The 19375-nt window shown below is 45.7% G+C and overlaps 1 protein-coding gene across 2 annotated transcripts in view; it reads left to right on the top strand.

Annotated features, from left to right (window-relative positions):
• The window catches only part of Srgap3 (SLIT-ROBO Rho GTPase activating protein 3), a 222449-nt gene that overhangs the window by 137086 nt on the left and 65988 nt on the right, over positions 1 to 19375 (top strand). For both annotated transcript variants that reach the window (XM_038319202.1, XM_038319203.1), the window contains exon 4: positions 12365 to 12427. In XM_038319202.1, the coding sequence (XP_038175130.1) occupies positions 12365 to 12427 (63 nt within the window). The remainder of the gene's footprint in view (positions 1 to 12364; positions 12428 to 19375) is intronic.

A 19375-nucleotide genomic window follows, 5' to 3' on the forward strand; every position in this document is an offset into this window, starting at 1 on the left:
TGATGAGGAGGGTTTACCAGCACTACTAACAGATCATGCTTCCTGCTTCATGTCTGCTCATAAGATTAATATGCACAAGTTAATAATGTCCCTGGGTGCCAATCCTACTCTGTTAGGAAGTGTTGTTAAAATGCATAGGGAGAAGAAAAGAGTGATTGCAGATTCATGCTGTCGATGCACAATGAGCCACATCCCAGGGGGTTTGGTATATGGCGCTGTCATTGCCATCCAGACATAAATACTGCATAGTTCCCATTATAATTTCACTTTGCATGGGTTATTTAAAGTGATGGGCTTTCTCCCCTCATTTCAAATATTTTTGTTTTATACTTGAAGCAGGGTATCACTGTGTATCCCTCGCTGCCCCAGAGCTTGAAATATAGACTGGCATTGAACTCACAGAAATCTATTGCTTCTGCCTCCCAAGTGTTGGGATTAAAGGTATAGGACACCATGCCTGGCCATTTCAAATATTTTTATATATTATTTTAAATTTCTAGCTTTATTGTGGTTTGGGATGGAGATACCACTCAGCAGTTAGGAGTACTTCCTGTTCTTAGAGAGGATGTAGGTTCAGTTCCCAGCACCCACACAGTGGCTCATGATCATCCATGGTTCCAGTTTCAGGGAATCCAACAACCTCTTCAGACCTCTGAGGGCATCAGCCATGCATGGGGCACACATACATATACACAGCAGGCAAAACACTCAAATGCATATAGTAAATACCTCTTTAGAATCATCTATAGTTTAAATCAGGCGGTAGTGGCATATGCCTTTGATCCCAGGACTCAAGAGGTAGAGGCAGGTGAATCTCCGTGAGTTTGGGCCAGTCTGATCTACAAGAGCTAGTTCCAGGACAGGCTCCAAAGCTACACAGAAACCCTGTCTTGAACCACCCCCGCTCAAAAGAAAAAGAAATTCAGGTGTGTGGGTGTGTGTGGGTGTTTGGGTGTGTGCGTGCACGCATGCGCGCCTTTTGGGCATTGGACTTACCAAACACTGATCCTTCCTCTAAGGCGATAGTCAGAAGTCCTAGAGCATGGCTAGAAAAGTGAAAGAGGCAACACAGAGCCGAGGGGCAAACAAGCTCTCAGCACAGGGGAACCTGGGGCATAGCAGTAGTGTGACAAAGGAAAGAGAAAGGATGACAGTTTAGCAGGTGAGCAGCTTCAACTGGTTGCTGGCTTTTGCTTCTGAGTTATAGAAAGAGATTCTGCACAGATACTACATAGTACACACACATGCACAGGCATGCATATATTTTTACACACAATCCCCTTCCAACCCCACAAAACCTGTATCTTATTTCCCCAAAGTGTATTTCAGATAAGTTAGAATGCTAAAGATAAACAAAAAAACTTGATTGGAAGAAAATGTTGGAGGTAATGAGATTGTGTACGTGTGTGTGTGTGTGTGTGTGTGTATGTGTGTGAGAGAGAGAGAGAGAGAGAGAGAGAGAGAGAGAGAGAGAGAGAGAAGAGATGTTTGTGATACATGCACATTAAGTGCCGATGCCTGTGGAGTCCAAAGCAGGGTGTCAGATCCCCTGAATCTGAGCTTACAGGGAGCTGTAGGTTCTGGGAACCAAACTTGGGTCATCTGCAAGAGTGGTATATGCTCTTACTTGCTGAGCCATCTCTCCAACACTCTAAATTAAAAATAAATTAATATATACTCCAAAAGAAAAATACTAGTAAATTCAATTATATAATTTTAAAAACTGTCCATTCAACAACAATCATAAGTTAGTAGAGTAATAGACAAAATACATTTGAGACAAGGAGAAGATATTTGGTCATTACAGAATTAATAAAATTTTAATACCCAGAAAAATAAAATCAGCTTTTACAAATACATAGGAAAGGAGCAAACAGTCCAGTAGGAATGTGGGTAAGAGATACAGCTGCACAGATTGCAGAAGATGCAACTGCAATACTAAAAATAAGAAAGAATGCTCATACTGGTACTCAGAACAACTGAGTGGGTTAACTAAGCAGTCCCTGGTGGGGACCAGTATGTAAAGTGTCAGGGGTTGGCATAGGAGTGTAAATTGTCTATTATCAACAGCGGCTGTAAATTACCTAATATCAATGGAGAAAGAATTACAGGCTCTGCAACCAAGCAATTCTATTTTTCAGTATAACCTGAAGATTTTTTAAGCCATCTACACACATACAACTTTTTATGGCGATGTTTTCTATAAATAGTTCAATATTTCGCTCACAATTGTTGGTTATAGCCTGTGGTTTCAGGGAAATCAAGGTCGGAGCCCTACATCATAGTCAGGAACAGAGAGAAGGTGGGGGAATCCATGCTGCTGACTTGCTTATCCTGGCCTAGCTTCCTTCATGCTTACATAATCTAGGCCTCTGCTCAGGAAGCATGCTACTCACAGTGGCCTAGGGCAGTGAATCATCAGGACAGTGGCACCGTTGAACAATTACAGACATGGCCACTATTTACTTGATCACTAGACAGTTCCTTGTTAAGCATCCGTCCTGTGGGTTGGAGAGAAAGGTAGCTCTGAGGTTAAGAGCACTGGTTGCTCTTGCAGAGCACCTGGGTTTGGTTCTCAATCCCTACAAGGTGGCTCATGACCCTTTGTAACTCCAGCTCCTGGGGATCTGGTGCCCATTAAGAGAATGGTTAATTAAATAAGCCACAGACAGTCACATGCTAGAACAGTATAAATCTACATCTGTTAATAACCGTTTGGATAAAACTTGAAAATATGATGTTAAGTGAGAAAAGAAGGGTCAAGTATTATATTTTTCCTGGTATTGTGGTGCAGGCCTATAATCCCAGCTCTTGAGAAGGTTGCACAGGGGGGATTTTGAGTTTGAAGCCAGCATGAGCTAGAGAGAGTCAGTCTCAACAGTCTCCCTCCAACACAGAGCAGCGCTTAGTAAAATGTAGAACCCAGGTGAAAATTTTATACTGTTTGTGTTTTTAGGCCCCTGTCTGGAATAAGGCCAGGTGGCTGTGGACCTGTAAGAACACACACCGGCCATAGAACAGTCATTGAGGAATGAGAGAAAGAAGGACCCAAGGTCCTCAGCTGTCTCTGTAACATTTCACTTCCTAAAGTAGTTTCAAAGAAAAAAATGTATCACATCTTCCTAATAACCATACCCAAGTAGTATGCCCTCTGTTCTCTGCATGTTTTAGGTATTGGGGGATTTAAAGTAAGAGTGAAATCAGCAAAGGCAAATCGGGTCAGGACGGCTCTGGAGAGTCACACGGAGCAATTGGATTGTGCTTTCTAGACCCCAGAGACCCACTGGACGCTCTTGACTGAACCTCATTCATTCAAGGCTTCTACGTCACTAGTGAAGTGCTCAAAGTCATGCTAAAGGGTGACTGATTTGACAGTGCATTTTGTGTCTTTGAAGATAGAAGTGCTGAGCCAAGGGGTGGGGCCGTTAATCCTGCTCCATGTATTTTCTTACGTACACATAGTGGTAGACTATTCTCAGGGCCAGGATTAAGGAAGATGATATAAAAATGGAAAGGAAGGATGAGTATATGGTAGTTCAATGAGTGGCTATGTAGGTGGTAGGTGGAAGAGTGGGTAGGGGAAAGAGCGGATGTGTAGGTGAGTAGATGGATCGATGAGGGCATTTGTAGGTGGATGGATGGATGGATGCATGGACGGATGGATGGATGGGTGGGTGCATGGATGAATGGGTGGTGGCTGGGTGAATGGTTGGATGTGTAGATACGTGGGTGGGTGGCAGGATGGATGGGTGAATGGGTGAAAGGTGATGAAGAGATGGGTGAACACACGTGTAAAGGCATTTTTGAAATGTCAATGCAATTCTCAGTCTTCTCCTGCCCACAAACAGTGCGAGCAAATAGAAGATCATGCTGTAATGTGATGAGAGCTAAAGCAATGTCTTAGGTCAGTGACTTAGTGCCGATAAATGATGGGCAGTGTTTTGAATGGAACAAAGAAACCCAAACTTGAAGCTAGCCCTGAGAGGGAGAAAACACCAACTCAGAACTGAGGAGCAAAGGTTTTCATAAAGAATGGATCTTGCCTGCTCCCAGGACAGGAACCTCTCCCTACTCTTGGATATTAGTTTCTCATCTGTAAGAGATTCTAGCAGAAAAAAGAAGAGAAAATGAAAAACCGTTGGCCACCATTGGGACAAAGACAAGAAAGATTACTTCTGGAAAGTTCTGTGCTCACAGAGGTACAGCCAAGCCTTCTACACCCTCTCTACTCACGGGAAGCCAGGGGATGGCCAGGGACTTCTTCACCAATGACAACTGGTTCTACATGATGGCACTGGGAACTGAATGTTATCTGACATTTGCCATGGTCCGGAGCAGAGCCTTGTAAATATTGTGTGCTTTCTAGACCAGGGCAGGGGGACATCCATGTGCTAGGATTATTTTTAAATATTTTCAAATATTTAAAAAGCAAGCAAGCATGCAAACAAACAAACAGAAAAACAAAGAAAAAGGACTGAGGGAACAGACTGGAATGGCTGAGACTGAAACACTTATCATTTCAGTAACATGGGCAGATGATGTCCCTTTGTTGAACCTCTGCATCCTGGTCTTCAAAGTGGGGTCTGCCTCAGTGCCTCCCACAAAGGGCTGATCTAGGCTCAGACAGGCATCATCTGAGAAAGCAGTTAGTGTGGTCCTCAGCATAACACAGTGTGTGTGGGGTAAGAACAGGGGCTGGTAATGGCATTATCTACAATGGTAACTACCATTCGTAGTAATAGCACTGAGCACTGTTTGAATGATGATAGCAGGAATTGTGATTAATAGTAGCAGTACTAGAGATCCAGAAACTTCTATCCTGACCTGCCAGTCACTCTTTCATAGCTGCATCGGTTCTTTTCTCATCCCTGTGACCAAATACCCAAGATGCCACTTAAGAGAGGGGCTTACTTTAGCTTGCATTTGGAGATGGGATGCAGTCTGCCAGGGTGCCGAAGGCACGGTGGCAGAACTATAAGACAGTTAGTCAACTGTACCGGATTTAGGAAGCAGAGAGAGGACAGGAAGTAGGGCTAGTTTATAACACTTGAAGACCCACTCCTAATAACGTATTTTCTCCAGCAAGGTTCTACCTCCTCTGGCTTCACAACCTTCCCTACAGCGTCACCAGCTGGGAAGGCAGCTCAACTACAGGAGCCCAGGGGGCCTTTGTACAGTCTGAGCACAGCTTTAAGGAATAATTGGCTGCCTCGGGCCAGTTATTTCAGCAGCTTGGAAAAGGAAGCTTTCAGGGTCAAAAATGTCCCCAGGAGGTACGAGAAGCACTGCAGAGTTGGGGGGCAGGAGGAAGACTGGAGGAGGAAGTGGGGTAGACTTGAGGCCAGTTTGCTACTTAAACAGGAATGATCCCATCTGGAGCTTCAGCCACAGGAGGAAACTCTAGTTGATTCTGAGACAAAAGGAACCCTACGGGTGGCCAAGAACAGGGAAAAGTCAACTAGTGGAAGGTTGGAGATGATTGTTTAAGTGTTGCAGGAGACCGCTTGTTTGCTCCCAGCTGCCCAGACTCCTGAACAGAAACTGTATTAATTAAATCACTGCTTGGCCTATTAGCTCTAGCTTCTTATTGGCTAGGTCTTACATCCTAAACTAGCCCATCTCTATTAATCTGTGTATCGCCATGTGACTGTGACTTTAAGTTCCGTCCCAAGAGTCTGTCTCCAGTGGGGGCTACATGGCATCTCCCTGACTCCACCTTCTTTCTCCCAGAATTCAGTTTAGTGTCGTCCTGTCCTCATCCCCACTCTCCCTCCCCTGCCGTCCTTCCCCTCCCCATGTCTCCCCTCACCACCCAGCTCTGTTCTGCCTTGCTATAAGCCAAAGCAGTTTCTTTATTCACTAACCAATCAAAACAACATATATACTGAAGGACTTCCCATACCGTTTAAGGTCAGGTGGGAAACAGGCTGAGGAAGGTGTTCGGGGGGGGGGGGGGGGGAGGCAACAACCCACAGTGCCTTACTATTGGTGACTTAAGAGCCATCTAGAAAGCTTGGTCCTGACCTTCCAGGACAAGCAGGATAGGCCCACACCCTCTGGGACATGCCTTCAAGCCTTTGCTTTGGACATAAGAAAGAACACAGTGGTTCCGGGCTCTGGCCAGTGCTCACATGGTCCAGGTAGCCATGATTTTTTAAGTCTGTGATTTGATGGGCAAACAAGCCAGAGGATGGAAGACAGCAGAAGGGTGTGTCAGGGCTTCAGAATGAAAGAGAGGAACAAAGGCAAGGAAAGAGAGACAGGCCTAGCTGTAGCAGGCATTAATGAGACAGAGATGACTCAGACTTGACCAAAGTTATTCTTGACTGAGAGTGGTCTAAAGAGGAGTCTTGTTATTTACGTCAGCATTTAAGACGTTTCCATTGTTTGATTGATTGATTGACTGGTGTGTGTGTGTGTGTGTGCACACATGTGAAGATAGAGGACAACTTATCCCACATGTAGGCTACAGGTGACAACTAAGTTGTCAGGCATTGTCGCAAGTGCCTTTACCTTCTAAGCCCTCTCCCCAATTCCCAATCCAACATTTTAAGACAGTATTAATTTTTAATTACTTTTTACAATATTTTTTATTCTTGGAAAAATTCTATACTTATACAGCGCATATTGCTTCTATCCACCCAACACTATCTTTCTCCAATTATCCTACTATCCTGCCACCATCTCCCTCCCACCTTCATGTCTTCTTTTATAAATTGTTTTGAATAACCTGATGAGTCCAATTAGAGCTGCCCATATGCACACGAGTATGTGGCCATGAACTGGAGCATGGACAACCTACCGATGGCCATGTCCTCGCCACTTCAGCAGCTGTCAACTGCCAAGAGAGCTCCTTATGTAAGGATGGGTCCAGAGGGACCCTTCTGCCATCCAGAGTAGAATCTTGGCTGGCTTGATCTTGTGGATGATCTTATTCTTATACAGGTAACAACAGCTTCTGTGAGTTGACGTGTGCAGAAAGCATGTCATATCCAGAAGTCTGCATGTCACAACTTCCTTCCCCATCCTTTCTGCCAGCCCTTCTGTGAAGTTTCCCGAGCCTTGGATGGTAGGAGGTTGTTATAGATGACCCATCCATAGGTGAGCATTTGCAGTTACTCATGTTTGGTGCTTTGACCAGTTATGAGTCTCTGCATTAACCCACAGGAAAAGAAGCTCTATGACCAAAGCTGAGAGAACAGATCTATGCGTAGAAACACAATTATTCAGAATGCAGCTGATAGCACGATCATTTAGCAAAATAGCAACAGTCAGTTATTCCGTAGGGTCTGTGATCTCCTCTCATGGGCTTTTAATCAGGTGCACAGTACCAAGCACAAAGTCCCTCCTAGGGTGCTGGGCTCACATGCAGTCAGAAGACCATTGCTTTACTCCCATACCCATACTGCACTGGTGAGCACATATTTCCAGAAGGTCAGTATTGTAGTATTCAGGGTTCTGTGCTGAGTAAGAACACTGATATTTTTATACACACGCACATGCACGTGCACGTAACCTACATAGCACCTTCTGTTATTATGTAAAGTAGCCAGCAGGGAGAGTTTCCTGATCAGTTTGAGGTTGATTTCTCTCGGTCTGTCTTCTACAATGAATAATGTCTTCAGCAGTATGGTCTTACCATGTAGTTATGGTGGACAACCAAGAGCAATGGCAATAGCCTGTGTAGTTTTGAGGACTCTGAGGCCTTCCTGATGAAAAACTTGTAGAGAGGTAGCCCGTGTTTGGCCCTGAAATTTTCATTTAATAACCCATATATTCTAGAAGCAGCATTGTCCACCCATATAGGGTACTTGTGTTTGAACTCCTTTCCCAAACGCGTATTAGGCCCTTTCATGGATCCTTAGTTTTGGCTGACCCATCCCCTATGCTCTTCTCTCCTCAGTCCCCCTTGCTCCACTCAGGGTGCTTCCTCTGTCTGCTTTCATGACACTTGCATTCTCTTATCTATGCCAATCAGAATTTTTTTTCTTGCATTATAAGATTGTAGGCTCCCATATTTCCATTTTTTTATGCACCCTTCATTTTGTTTGAGCCCTAGGCCTATGCCTCATTCCCTCATCCTCCCATCCCCCTCCACACTTGGACCTTTCCTGAACTCCCAGTGTTCCTGCTTTTTATTTTCATTTTATCTGTGTTTTCCTATTCCCTCTCTCTTGAAGCGTGTACTACACTCCTATCTAGTGGTCTGCTTCTGGTTTCCTGACTTCCACCTGCAGGTTAGCCACACAGAACACAAAGATTCCAAGCTAGGATCCGCATATGAGAGAGAATATGTGCTTGTTGTCTTTTGGCCTAGGTGAGCCCTCACCCCACATAATTAGACAATGCAATTTTTAGATATGGTCCTAGTCTGTTTTATTTGTTATAACTGAAAGATACAGAGAGAATAATTTATAAAGAGTTAAGATTTGCTCTTCTCACAGCTCTGAAGGTTGGAAGTCCAGGCTTGGAGGACCATAACTAATGAGGCCTTCCTGCTGATGGGGACTTTGCAGAACTCCAAGGCTGTGCAAAGATCACATGGGATCTCTCTTCCTGGGAAAGCCACTAATCCCGTTATGGGGGCCCCATTCTTCTAACTTGGACTAATCTTAACTACTTTCAACATTATTATCATATGCCTTTGACGGTTAGGTTTCAGCATGGGTTTGGGCAGGAATGAACACTCCAAAGGTAGGAAACATTGAAGATGATAGTGTTAGAAATGGCCCATCCTTGACTTAGTTCGATGGGGATATGGATAGATTCCTTAAGAACAGAACCTTTCAATGTAGCTCATAAAGTCCTAGGGTGTTTATTAAGGCAGGCCTATTTTGGGGGGGTTTATTTTGGGGTGTGGTACTAGAGACTGAACCCAGACCCTCTGCATACTAAGCATTCATTTCACCTCTGAGCTACTTCTCAGTTCTATAATAAAGTCATAAGGGTTTCCCTCAAAAACATAATTAGCCCTGCATTAAAAACCAAATTGAGTCATACATAGCAAGATTTTCATAGCAGTGCAATTTATTTCACTTGGGAACTGTGTTGTTACAAGAGCAACTTCACCATCTCGTCTTTTGTTGATGTAAAGTAATATTTGCTTGTTTTGATGAAGAAGGGTAAAAATTCTCTCCAACTTTCAATTGCATCCCTGAGACTATCTGAGGGCATTTATAGAGTTCCTCGTGTATGCACGTCTTTGTGATCAACATTTCACAGAAAATGCCCCTAAGGAAAAAGGTTCTGGCTTCAGCCTGGGCCACAATTCTTGCTGTGATCCAATCTGTGAGGTGAGTTTCCAGGTCACCCTGTCACAGCCAGCCCATGTCCGGTGGATCAGCCAATCACAGGCCAGTCTCGCCCACATCCCTTGTTCTCTTAGGAGGAGGAATGGAGAAGCAAGTGATGCTTATTGGTGCTGATGTGTCCCTAGCAGAACAATTGGAGCAAAAGGGACCAGACTTGCTTTGAGGGCGGGGGGGGGGGGGGGGGGGTGGGCGTGGCCTTCGAGCAGAGTGTCCTGTGGGATTGGTCTTCCCATTCACCTGTGTGCCCTCATGTTGTCCAGAGTCCTGAAGAAATAGACCAGATTTTTGAGCCAGACCAACCAAAAGCTGATTCTGAGTTCTGCCATTTTCCAGTTGTGCCATCTTGGGCAAGGTACTCAGCCCTTCTGAACCTCTAGCTCTCCCCACGTATCAAAGAGAATAATCATAGTAGCTACCTTACAGGTTTACATCAAACAGCGCTTGTGAGGGACTCTGGATAGTATCGAGCAAATGGAAGATGTTCATGAATGCTGTTGCTAAATACTGTTTGCAACAGGGCTTTTCTGCTCGGCTTTGTCTGCGGTGCCTAATGGAGGCTGGTCTCTACTAGATATTCCATTCAGGTGTGAATGTACCCAGAGTTAGGGTGGAACTAAGAGATAGCACAGCTCAAGCAAGGGCTTGGGGTACTGTGAATCCACATGGGTCATGGTGCCGGGGCCACTGCAGAACCATGTGGCTGGGTTTCAGCAGCCACACTCCAGACGCTCCTACTTAGAGTAGCCAACCTTTTGCCGCTGCCATACAATGTGGTCTCAGACAAAAATCAGGATTTGGAACTAAGCAGTTAAATTACAGGGAAAAAAAACAAATTCCAAAAAGAAATTTGATAATATGTTAAGCAAGTTTTCAGCTTTGTGCTGGGTTGGATCCCTAGCTACCCTGAAGCGTATGCAGCCTGTGGGCTGTGAGTTGGACGCTCCCGGGAGTGGGATGGCTGAAAGGTTCTTTCACATCCCAGGTTTCCTGACCCCTGCAGTTGTCATCCTTATGAGCACCTGGAGGTACAGATGGCTTTTCCTTTCTGTAATGGCTCCTGGTTTCTGAATCATAAATTGAAACACCTCTGTGGGCCAAGCCGACGAGGTCATGGCCTGGGGAGCAGGCCCTGGGCCCTGTGGCCAGCTGGAAAGCATGAGCCGGCCATAGTTGACACAGGACTTGGAATACTGGGCCATCTAGTCTTCCTAGAGTAGCTGAAAATTGGGGCTTATGAGGGAAATATCTTGAGTGTTAAATACTGGGAAAGTGTTCAGACTTTCTAGAAGTTCCAAAGGGCCAAACAAAATATGCAGGCAGGCCAGAGAAGCTGCTGCTTGGAGGCCTTGCCTCAGGCGGTATTTCGCTGAGGAATGGTTTTAACGGCCCAGGACATTTGGCAATGTTTAGAAACATTTGTTGTGGTCACAACTTCAGGCTAGAGGTAGGGAGTTTTCCTAGGAAGAGGCAGGCAGACTCCCCATCATCCTGTTATCCATCCATAGGAATGCGTCCCAGACAAAGAGTTGGTTGTCCTAAGGAAATTTAGCCGGGATTAGCTTTTGAGGAGAAAGAGGCTGGGGACGCCTGCTTCATGGTGGCCCTTGTGACAGGCTGGCCTCAGTTTACTGTCAGTGTGTCAGAAAGGCAAGACTGGGATGGTTGCGCCTTCTCTGGCCCAGCCTTGCATGTGAAGGAAGTGCCTTCTACCAGTGTCCTTTGTTGGCATGAAAATAATGCAAAAAAAATGTGGGCAGCGAGGCCCAATGTGTTGTCACTGAAGTCCCCAAGGTTTGGGTGTGGCGGCCTATTGAAGATCATCTTGGTTTTGGCCTCCTGTCCGTGGTGGAATGTTTGGCTTGGGATCACTACTCAGTAGTATTTGGAACTGTAATTGGGAATATTTTCCTTCCCTAACCAGTTCCAGCTTAAAAAAAAAAAATAACAAAAATAAAGATGCTCTGAGAGCTGCCTGCCAAGCATCAACTTTGCGGCTGCTCCGGGGAGGTGCCCAGGAGTTGACCAACTTAGACCCAGTAAGTTCCATGTGGTGGCCTACAGTTCTCTTGAGGAAATGCAAGAGCATGCCTCCAGTCCCACCCCATCCCCCACCCCACAGCCCATGCTCTAGGCACATGTTCCTCTTCCTGAGGTATGACCCTGAGCATCCTATTCTATGATTCAAAAAGCCATCAGTGGTTCCCAGTTTCTGGCTTCTGAATGAAGTCAGAGCCTTCTCAGCCTCCATGATATGACCCTGGCTGAGGCAGAAAAGGCAGTGTTAGAGCCCTGGGTCTAGAGTGAGGATGTCGTATTCTAGGACTGGTGATGGAAGATGAGTTTGTGTGCATTAAGATGCTCTAGCTACAGCAGGAGGAGAACGTAACTTAACATGTCTTAAACCAAAGAAGTAGATGGAGACTAGAGGCTGACGCTGAGCTTTGGGACCAGTCAGTGCTCAGATAGCATCAGATAGCAACGGCAGGAACCAGGTTCCTTTCACTCTGTCTGTCTAAGGCAGTATCCTCTTTCTGTCTTTACATGCCTGCTGGTATCAACTGGGGCTACACGGAGTTTTGCTTGCACTTGGTAGAAGGGTTAAAACATTCTCCTACAGCTGCAGATCCTGCTTCCCTGTCTAGTTAAGTCAGCCCAGAACCACATCAGCACAAAGAGCAACCCACCATGTGGAGTTAGGATAAGTTCCCTGGGAGAACTGGGCTGGAGGGACACATGCAGGCCAAGTGTGTGGTTCTACAAGGGAGTAGAAAGAACAGAAATGGGTGATAGGAGGGAACCCCCAATTCCTACTGCAAAGTATAAAGGATTGGGCAGTTGGAAGGTAGGACATAGTGATAGATTGAACTGAGGCGAAGGGATGATAAAAAGTCTACCAGGTAACTCTAAAGTTTTATCTTGACAGCCTTGGAAGATGTCATCCCCTACTTCAGAGTCAAAGGGATGGGAATATGTGTCTTACTTTTGGGCAATTTGACTTTAAAGGGACAACCAGACCATTTCTGTGTGCTGACATTTGTTCTTCCATATTCCAGAGCAAAGAGATTGGCCTGCAGATGCATGAGGAACTGCTGAAGGTGACTAATGAGCTCTACACAGTAAGTTCTGTCCAGGACCATTGCTGTCTGTTTGGGTCTCTGGTCTTCATCACCCATAGCTGGAGGGAGGGAGGCAGAATTTGGAGTGACAGCAGGTCACCATGAAGGTATGTCGTGACTCATCATCCCAACTCCTGATTACTTGTGTTTGGAATGGGTCCTGAACATTAGTTAAAGTGTGTGAGAGAGTAACACGATCTTCCAGATATAGGATGTGTTGCTCATGAGCACAAAAGTCCGGAGGTGGAGGATGAAGAACACGGCGTGAAGTCTCCAGAGGGCAGGGATATGGACTTGGGTGTCAGGGGCCATAGGCTCCAGGCTTAATGACTGTGATCTCAGGCAGGCTCATAGCTGCCTGAATGGAACATAGCTCCATAGAATGGAACCTGGCTCTGAGGATAGCTTGAAGTAAAATAGTGAGCATGCCTGATTGTTTCCAGTGGAGAACATCACACTTGAGCCCAGAGCTGACTTTGCTGCCTGCTTTGGAGCCAAGGCCTAACCACACTTGTGATGGGTGTTAGAACTCAGGGAGGTAGGGGGTGGAGGGCAAGGACAGACTTTGGCTTCTTAGTGAGGAGTGTGGACAGCCCCATAGATAGCCTTGGGTACAGTGTACAGGCCCGACAGGGAAAGTGCCAGGTAGAACTGTTACGTTTATATATTCAGGGGTTCCTTATGAAAGTCGTGATTTAATGTGTGAATAAGTGCAGACTTTGTGAAGCTCTTTCTCTTCATTATTACTATCTTTCTATATGTATACCCATGGTGATAGCAATGGGCTTATCAGGGGCTAAGAACTTGGGCTCAGGGCCTGTACTTCAGGTGGAAGGCCCCATGTTGACCTCAGCGGCTGTAGGACCTAGGATAAGACATTTTTTTTAAACTGATGTCAAATAGGGAGAGTATGTTCCAACTTTGTTTCAAAATAGATAGATAGATAGATAGATAGATAGATAGATAGATAGATAGATAGATAGATAGATGGGTGGGTGGATGAATAGATAGATAGACAGACAGACCTGTGATTCCCATCTACTTAGGAAACTGAGGCAGGAGGATTATAAGTTAGAGGCCTTCCCAGGCTAAAGAGTATGGGCAAAGCCTAGACAACTTAGTGAGAAAGACCTTATCCTGTAATCTATAATATATAATAATATATGTCCTATAATATATAAAATATAATAAAAAAGTAAAGATAGGCCTGGGTGTGTAGCTCATTAATAGAGCTTTTACCCAGCATGTTCAGGGCCCTAGGTTCACCTTAATACCACAGAGAAAAGAGGTAAAGAGAAGGCAGACACTCTGAAGTCAGAATCTGGGTCAAATCTTATTTCCAGCTGGAAAGAACAGTGAAATCCTCCCACAGTCTTTGTAGCCTCATAGACACAGGAGCTCTGCAGATGCTCAGGTCTCTATATAAAGTGGTGTCATGTCACACATCCTCCCAGGTACTTTAAGACATCTCTAAACTGCTTACTACAGTCAATACAGCATCAGTGCCATGCGGACAGTCGTTATGCTGTGTTGTTTAGTGATGAAAAAAAATCTGTTCATGCTTGGTATAGATAAAACTTTCTTTCCTAAATATTTTCAACCTGCAGTTGGTTGACTCCACAGATGTGGGGAGCACAGCTATAGAGGACCAAGTGCACTGAGGGTCCACACATATAAAGCACTGTTAGCACAAAGGGTAATGCGCTAGAGAGGCTATGAGCCATTCATCATGACTGTCATTATTCTGTTACCCTCCATGGGTGTGGTAGGCTGTTGTCTGTACTCACAGGAGTGGGGTCAGTGCATGTGTAGGGTTGGTGAATGAATGGATTGTGTAGCTCAGAATTCTGGAGAGGATAGCCCTACGCTGGTCCCAGGCTAGGTCCTTCCTCTGCTCCTTCAGTCCTTCTGTGAATGGAGCACTTACTCTACAACAGCCCTGCAGCATAGCCCCAGGCACAGACCCTCAGTGCTCCTGCCTGGGTCTCTAACCTTCCCTCCATCTGCCTCCTGGAACCCTCATTCTGGCTAGCTGTTCTTGTTTGCTTTCTGTCACTGTGATAAAACAACTTGACCAAAAATAACTCGGGGAGAAACAGGCTTATTTGGCTTCTACTTCCAGGTCACAGTCCATGATTGAGGGAGGTCAGGGCAGAAACTCAAGGTAGGAGGTTGAAATGGAAACTGTGGAGAACCTCTGTCTACTGCCTTATTCTCCAGATTGCTTGCTTTCTCATACAGCCCAGGCCCACATGCCTAGGGAATAGCACTGCCTATAGCGGGCTGGGCCCTCCTACATCAACCACCAAGCAAGACACTCTCACAGACAAACTCAGATGCCGATCTAACGAAGGCTGTTCTTCAACCAAGGTTCCCTCTTCCCAGGTGACTCTAGGTTATGGTCAGCTGACAATAAAAACTAACCAGGAGAGCTATTTATCCTCATCCCCAATACCTTCACCACCACAGTTGCCCTGGCCTGCTGTAACCTGTGTGCGTTTATCCTCTGTCCGTCTGGGTGATACTCATTGTTCCAACTGGGTCAAACCCTAACACCTTCGTTAAGATGCCACCTCTGGGTTTTGAGTCCTGTTGCAGCCTTATAAAAGCCTCGTGTTTCATTGTGCGCACTGCTCCTGCAGCAGAGAGATTTCTCTGGAGTCAGGTCTTGGTTGATGAGCGATACCGCACTAGATACCCAAAGACTGTGTGCCATTGACAACGTTACTTTACCTCTAAGTTTTGTCTGGGGAAACGGGGGCTTATCCTTTTTCTCTGGTTTGTGGGTTCCATAGTACCAGGTGATGTCAAAGATTGAAAGGATAATGCTGTCTTGTGTCCCTCATGGTGCCCTGAACCCAACAAGTTCTGTGTATCTAGCTGCCCATTCTGTCCACAGGTTAGGGCAGCTGGACAGAAACACTACTGGCAGCAGACATGCACATAGGTAGCTGCCTCACACCGTAACAAGTCTCTTACTGCTGTGCTGTGCTCATGGTGGCCTGCTGGTGGTACTCCAGGAGCTGGGAGAGGGGAAGGGCCCAGTGCCTCCCAGCTCTCTCTCTCTCTCTTTTTTTTTTTGGCTGTGTGTGAAGGAGAGGGGAGCCTCAGGTACCAACAATAAATATTCCATATTGCCAACTGTGGCACTCTGTGTCCACAGGTCCCCCATCAGTGACTCTGAAATACCTCCAAAAGCTCATTTGCTAAAGGCTTGATGCACCAATGCAGCTTTATTTGATGGCAATATTGGGAGTTAGGAAAGCTGGGGCCTGATTGCAGGAAGTAGGTCACTGAGGACATGTCCTTAAAAGGTGTCTTGTCCCTGAACCCTTCGTGTCTCTCTGCTTCCTGGTTGCTATGAGGTGAGCCACTCTGCTTTAACCCACATTCTTGATTCACAATGCTCTGTGTCACCACGAGCTTACAGTAGAGGAGTCAGCTGAGCATGGACTGGAAACTCTGAAACCATGGACCAAAATTAATCTTTCCTCCTTTAATTTCTTTTAAGCATTGCCACGGTGACAAAAAGCCAAGTAACATACATAGGTTCAACCAACCTTGGGTCAAAAATGGTTTTTTAAAATACTGTGTGTTACTAAACACACGAGGATATCTTGTTATTTCCTAAGCATCACAACACAGTGTAACGCCCATTTATACAAGGAAACGTTGTGTTACGTACTATGAGGGCTCTCAAGATGATCTGAAAGTAGGGAGAGGGGTGTGTAGGTTCTTTACAATCACTGCACCATTCATATAAGGGATCTGAACAATCGTGGAATTTAATATCTGGATCTGTGTGAAGGGGTGTCCTGAAACCATCACCGCAGGTACTGAGGGATGATTAGAAGTGCAGTTAATTCCTAAATTCAGGGTTTCCCGCTGTGGTGTCAGAGAATCTTGGCTGTCCGGGAACTGGGAACATTTTAGAGTTGGTCTCTATCAGCACCTTTCTCATCCTTGATGCTCCCATGGCTCTGACTGGAGCAAAGGAATGAGGAAGTGGTATGTAGGCAGTGAAGGTGAAGGGTTTTGCTGCAAGGAGTGTTAGATTCAAGCGTACAGACAAGGATAAAGTGCATGTGTGCGCTGGTGATAGAACATGAAGCCGGGTGCACTGCTTGCCCAACTGCTTCTCTTAAAAATTGCTTCCAAACTCAACGGCTTCAAACCCACCATGTTGCTTGCTTGTGAGTCTCTGGGTTGATGATTTGTGCTCGGTTAAATTGTAGCCAATCATGTGGTGGCGGTCTTCCGGATGCTTAAGATAAAGGAACCCAAAGAGAGTGGACAAATTTCTGCTCGTAACCACTTTTGCTAATACTCAAAGCAAGTTACATTCAGGCCCCAGGTCATGAGATAAAAAATACACTCCCTGTTTTTCTGTAGCCCCGGTGCTAAAGCCATGCCTGAGCAATGTCTAGCTGTCAGTCAGAGCTACCTAGCTTCTGGGAGCATTAGGGACTTCCTGGACTTCACTGCCAGAAGTTTCTACTTAAATATCCAGGTAACGCACATCTTCCCAGCTCCCTTTGTTCCCCAGCCCTAGTCTTACAGGCATAGTAACTAAGGAATGAATGCTGTAGAGAACTCTGCAGTCAGCCCCATTCTTTTCCTTCTCAATGCTCAGTGGAAGAAGTTGTCTGCTTAGGGGTCTTGCCGAGAGCAGTTGCCAATCAATTCTACCCTCGGTCTGTCAAGCCCTTCTCTTCTCCGAGCTCCCATCAGCCCTTCATTATTATAGTCTTTGATCACATATTGACTCGAAAGGAAAGAAGAACACAGAGTGAGATTGTGGACCATAGTGCTGTCCTTCCAAAGAAACCGAAACAACAAACGTCAGCTAAAATTATGTTTAGGGTTTCACTGTATTTCTAGGTCATGAGATCCAGCTGTTGTTTGGTAACTGATTGGTACCCTGGGCAGGCCTCTTCAGCTCCTCCCTTGTTCCCAGTCACTCTGCTCTGGCTGCCTGAGGAACGTTGTTTCTTTGTTGAGAGCAAAATGGAGAGGACTTCAGGTGTCCACACTGAGCAGCAGCTGATGACTGAAGGTACTAACTAGAATAATGACTAGGTTAATACCTTGTGCAGATTCAAACTGGATTTGGTTGTGTGTCAGACTCAGGGTATGAAATCCACTCTGAGCCTCCAGGAAAATATTTGTAATGTTGTCTCTTTCCTGAGGGGGTAGTGTCGAGGGCCTCACCGAACCTGAGTTCTAGTCCCAGCTCTACCCAGGCTCTCTCTATGTGTAACCTCCTTTGTATCTCTCTCTCTCTCTCTCTCTCTCTCTCTCTCTCTCTCTCTCTCTCTCTCTCTCTCTCTCTCTCTCTCTCTCTCTCTGTGTGTGTGTGTGTGTGTGTGTGTGTGGACAGTACATGTATATGTGCATGTACGTGTGTGGGCACACATGTAGAGGACAGAAAATAACCTCAGGTGTCCTTCCTCGGGGACCGTTCACCTTTTTTGATACAGGATCCCTCACCAGCCTGGAGCTCACCAAGAAGGCTAGGCTAGCTGGCCAAAGAGCCCCCTGCATCTTCTAGAATGACCTTTAAATACAACCTTCATCGTTTATACATGCCATTGGGCCCTTTAACTAACTGAACACTTTTCTTTAAATTGTCCAAATCTAGCCCCCTTCTTCCTTTCTGTAATTTCTCCCTGTCCTAATTAATTAGTGTAAAAGCAGCCTTGTACACTGGCAAAAGCACAGGCTTTATAAGCCCTGCCAGGAGAGCCCCTGATTCCTCTTCCTGGGAACACACGGTTATTTCCAGCTTCCCTTCTGGAGATGGATGAAGAGCTCAATGGCTATCAGAGAGCTCTGGGTTTGACTGAGAATCCCTGCCTCATTGAATTAGTGGGAGAGTATTGGCTACTATCAACCTCAGCGGCCAGTATGTTCACATATGCAAATATGTATGCATATATACATGCACACACACCACACATACAAATGGGATAAAACAGGCTTCATTTTTTTTAAAGTTTAGAAATAGATTAATATAGATTCTCCATAAACAGTAAAAACAGCAATAATTAAACTGCTACAGAAAGAGGCATAGCAGGAAGTCTCCCATTGCATTGCCTGGCTCTCTCCCTGCCCCCACACCACCTCAGTTGCTAGGTTACTGGCGTCTTGTTAGTGGGGTCTCCTTCCAGAGCTATTTTTTCCAAGTCAGTGCACCTGTCCGACATGCCTCACGCACCCAGTTCTCATGAGTGGGAGCCGCTGTCCTCGCACACCCTTTTGTCTCCCTCCACACCCGGCGCTGGTCACAGGCTAGGTGCTGGTCTCAATGCTCCTGCTGTATTGATTCCGTTTTGAGAATTGTGGAAGGAGGAGGCATCCACAATATTATGGTGGATGGTGGGTCTGAGGCACAGAAGAGTCAGACAGCAAGCCCAGGGTCACCCTGCTGGGGAGTGGCCAAGCCTGTGGTAGAGTCCCTAGGCTTAAGCCCCATCCCTGAGTGTCTTAAGGAAATATATTATCCGGTCATATAAATATATGCCAACTACAGTTGTTCCTAAGTAATTACAGGAGACTGTTTTCAGGACCCCAACAGATGCCAAAATCTGAGAACAGTTCCTTACATAAAGCAACATACTATTTGCAAAGGACCTGCACAAGCCCTCCTACATCCTCCAGATACACTTGCTTCTGTATGATGCTCAGTGGAAGTAGACACTATATAGACAGGTGTGATGCTTTATTCTTTAGGGGAAACAAATGTCTGTGCTGAGTAGGGGTGCAAGCAGTTTCTGAATATTTTCAGTCTGCAGTGGGTCGATGAGGGAGTGGAAACCTCAGTGCAGGGGGCCAACTGGGCTTCCATAGACAGGCTTTAGGAGATGATGTTGCTCACCTGGGCAGCAAAAGGCAGCCTGGTATACCAGAAGCCGTTTGCTACTGCCATAAGTTTAGTCTCACTTGTTG

This window comes from Arvicola amphibius, chromosome 2 (genome assembly GCF_903992535.2).
Source record: "Arvicola amphibius chromosome 2, mArvAmp1.2, whole genome shotgun sequence".
Lineage (NCBI taxonomy): Eukaryota > Metazoa > Chordata > Mammalia > Rodentia > Cricetidae > Arvicola > Arvicola amphibius.